Consider the following 2,712-nt stretch of genomic DNA (forward strand, 5'->3'; position numbering starts at 1 on the left):
TCTGGACACATTCATTCTCATTCTAACGTCATGTAAAGTCATGATGATGATGATGATGATGGTGGTGGAGTGGTGCAGCACCTTGCAGTTGGAGGTCGGCTCCAGGCTGCAGACTCGGCTGCCGAAGCCTTCAGCAGCCAGGCAGAGCTTCACGTGTTCCTCCTGGGAGGTGAAGGTGCTCTGGAGGACCACCTCATCGCCCTGACACAAGACCACACACACACAGAGAGAGAGAGAGAGAGAGAGAGAGAGAGAGAGAGAGAGAGAGAGAGACAGAGAGAGAGAGAGGAAAACAAGGAAATGATTAATTGCAGGTTTAATTTAGAATGTGATATGTATTCTGAGTGTAATTGACTGGTGAGTTGCACGCAGGTCTAACAGAGAACATGAATAATGGCCGCATTCCATGTTGGCGTGCCTGGAGCCGAGCGGCGGTCTTGTGCATTCTGGCTCAGGTCCCCGTCTCGCTGGCAGACCTAAATGGAGCCGGCTCATTTAGTTTATCAGCGACACCTGCGCCCATCCTGATAAACACGAGGCACAACGTCCAGGGAGACGCCGTGTCTATTGATCAGCACACACAGCCTATCTGTCCCTGCTGTGGATGCACCTCCGCTGAAACGCCTCCTTATCTTCATCTAACCGCCGACTGAACGAAAGGAATCGCACTGTCCGCAACTATTTAAGGGCAGAGTGGAGAGGGAGACCACCGACACCTCACTGTACCCAGGCTGCATGCTTCCATATTGGGATGCTCCTCCACTGTCTGACCCCTGGTTCACCCTTTCTCTCCACTCTCCATATCAGCAGTACTCTGGATTCAGTCTCACACACACACACACACACACACACACACACACACACACACACACACACACACACACACACACACACACACACACACACACACACACACACACACACACACACACACACACACACACACACACACACACACACACTGCCCAACGCTGAGGCACCCAGGGACATTTAGGGAACTTGGCCCTTCTTCAAGATTAGGCAAGAATTTACAACCTTTCACTTCTTATTCCAACATAGCAAAGAAGGCCTGGGTGGAAATGCGTGCTCGTCAACGTCTTTCACACGTCTGGAGTCGGTTGATCCATAGATCCCAAACTGGCAGCTCCAACTTCCAATAGTGCAGATCAATCATGCATAATGAGTTTCCCCTCAGTGGAGCCGTGAAAGATCAGTAAGCATCTTCATCAGTGAGCGTGTGTGTGTGTGTGTGTGTGTGTGTGTGTGTGTGTGTGTGTGTGTGTGTCCATATCCTCAGCAGACACTCTCCCTGTGACATGTCCTTATCAAAGGGCAGCAGATAAGAACCTGTGAGCTCAGGGAGCAATGACAGGATCCCACCACAGAGATGATAATGGGTACAAACTAAAAGCCCTTTGCCTTCTTCCTACACTGGAAAACTACACAAAGTAATGACAACAAGGTAAACAATGCTGCTGTCGTGCACCTGCAAAGAATCAGACACATAAAGTTTTAAGAAGTATGACAGGAAGTTCATGCTGAGCTTAATTCAATGTTGTGTCCACAGTGATTGAGATAAAACTTAAACAGATTGATTTCAAAGTTTGAGGACATGAGTTGAATGTTAAACTCCCAGTAAACTCAAACATCAAACAGGTGTCACTCCCGAAGTGAAGCTGTTTCCATAATAATCCGCAGTTTAGCGTTGAGCAGGTTAGTTTAGTGGAGTTGCATTCAGGGTCTCACTCACCGTGCGGAGAAACTGGAATTCATCTTCACTCTCACCGGCGTCCGTCATGATTTCAAACAAGAACAAACAAACGAGATGAGACAGAAGTTAGACACACGCGAGTGGGACCGGGAGGAAGAGGAGGAGGAGGAGGAGGGACGGAACACCGACAACAAGGTGGCTAGCAGGTGGGCGGAGTCAAACTTTGACTCAATTGACGCTGTTTTGTGTTTGTATTGTGTATTTGAAATTCATCTTTATTAGTTTAACTCAACTTAAATCATTAATGTCATTAGGTAACTGCCATGCGAGTGAAATATTTAATTGTCTATGTATGTGTAAGTTCATTGACTGATGTGTAGCTTTATATTGTATATAACTAAATAGAAGATCTGAATTCACACAAAACACAACATCCTTTCATTTTCATTTATTTTGTATTTGTCTTCATCATTTTCCAAAAGTCTGAAACCAAAGCTACAATCGCCGACTGTTAGCCATTGGGGGGCAGAAGAGCACAGACAGAAACAGATGCGTTCACGGGCCAAACAACTGAAGTTCCTATTGGCTTCACTCCTTTAAATAACCTTATTTAATACTCAACTTCCAATATCAGCCTGTGGTTCATCATTATGCTTTGGCCTTTAAACTGAACTTTTCCATATCACTTGTTGTGGTTTGAAGTTGTATGTTTCTACATTTCTAGTAGCCTGACTTGTGTTGTGTTGTGTTGTGACTGGAGTCATTAGCTTGGTGCTGGTGAAGCCTCAGGGCGTTGACTGTACTGACCTACTTGTCCATCCCACACTTTGGTCCAGTAACCCTCCATAACAAGGCCTACTGAACAAACTCATTCAATGTATGCAGGCATTAACTTTGCAGTGGAATTTCGTGGTTTGAATCTTAAATCAAAGTCACTCTTCACTCTCCTGTGTGCTGAGCTTGATGCACTTATTAGAGAGTCAATACGCCAAATATCCTCC

At 45.8% G+C, this 2,712-nt stretch overlaps 1 protein-coding gene across 1 annotated transcript in view; it reads right to left on the reverse strand.

Moving 5' to 3' along the window:
* The window catches only part of ryr2b (ryanodine receptor 2b (cardiac)), a 49,108-nt gene extending 47,310 nt beyond the window's left edge, over nucleotides 1–1,798 (reverse strand). Inside the window, exons 1-2 of the mRNA XM_076137205.1 lie at nucleotides 1,751–1,798; nucleotides 82–201 (exon numbers count right to left, since the gene is read on the reverse strand). Of these exons, the coding sequence (XP_075993320.1) occupies nucleotides 82–201; nucleotides 1,751–1,798 (168 nt within the window). The remainder of the gene's footprint in view (nucleotides 1–81; nucleotides 202–1,750) is intronic.
* Between the last annotated feature and the right edge of the window lie 914 nt (nucleotides 1,799–2,712).

Source organism: Genypterus blacodes, unplaced genomic scaffold (genome assembly GCF_046128005.1).
Source record: "Genypterus blacodes isolate CSIRO-AG114 ecotype Tasmania unplaced genomic scaffold, CSIRO-AGI_Gbla_v1 ptg000299l_1, whole genome shotgun sequence".
In the NCBI taxonomy this organism is placed as follows: domain Eukaryota; kingdom Metazoa; phylum Chordata; class Actinopteri; order Ophidiiformes; family Ophidiidae; genus Genypterus; species Genypterus blacodes.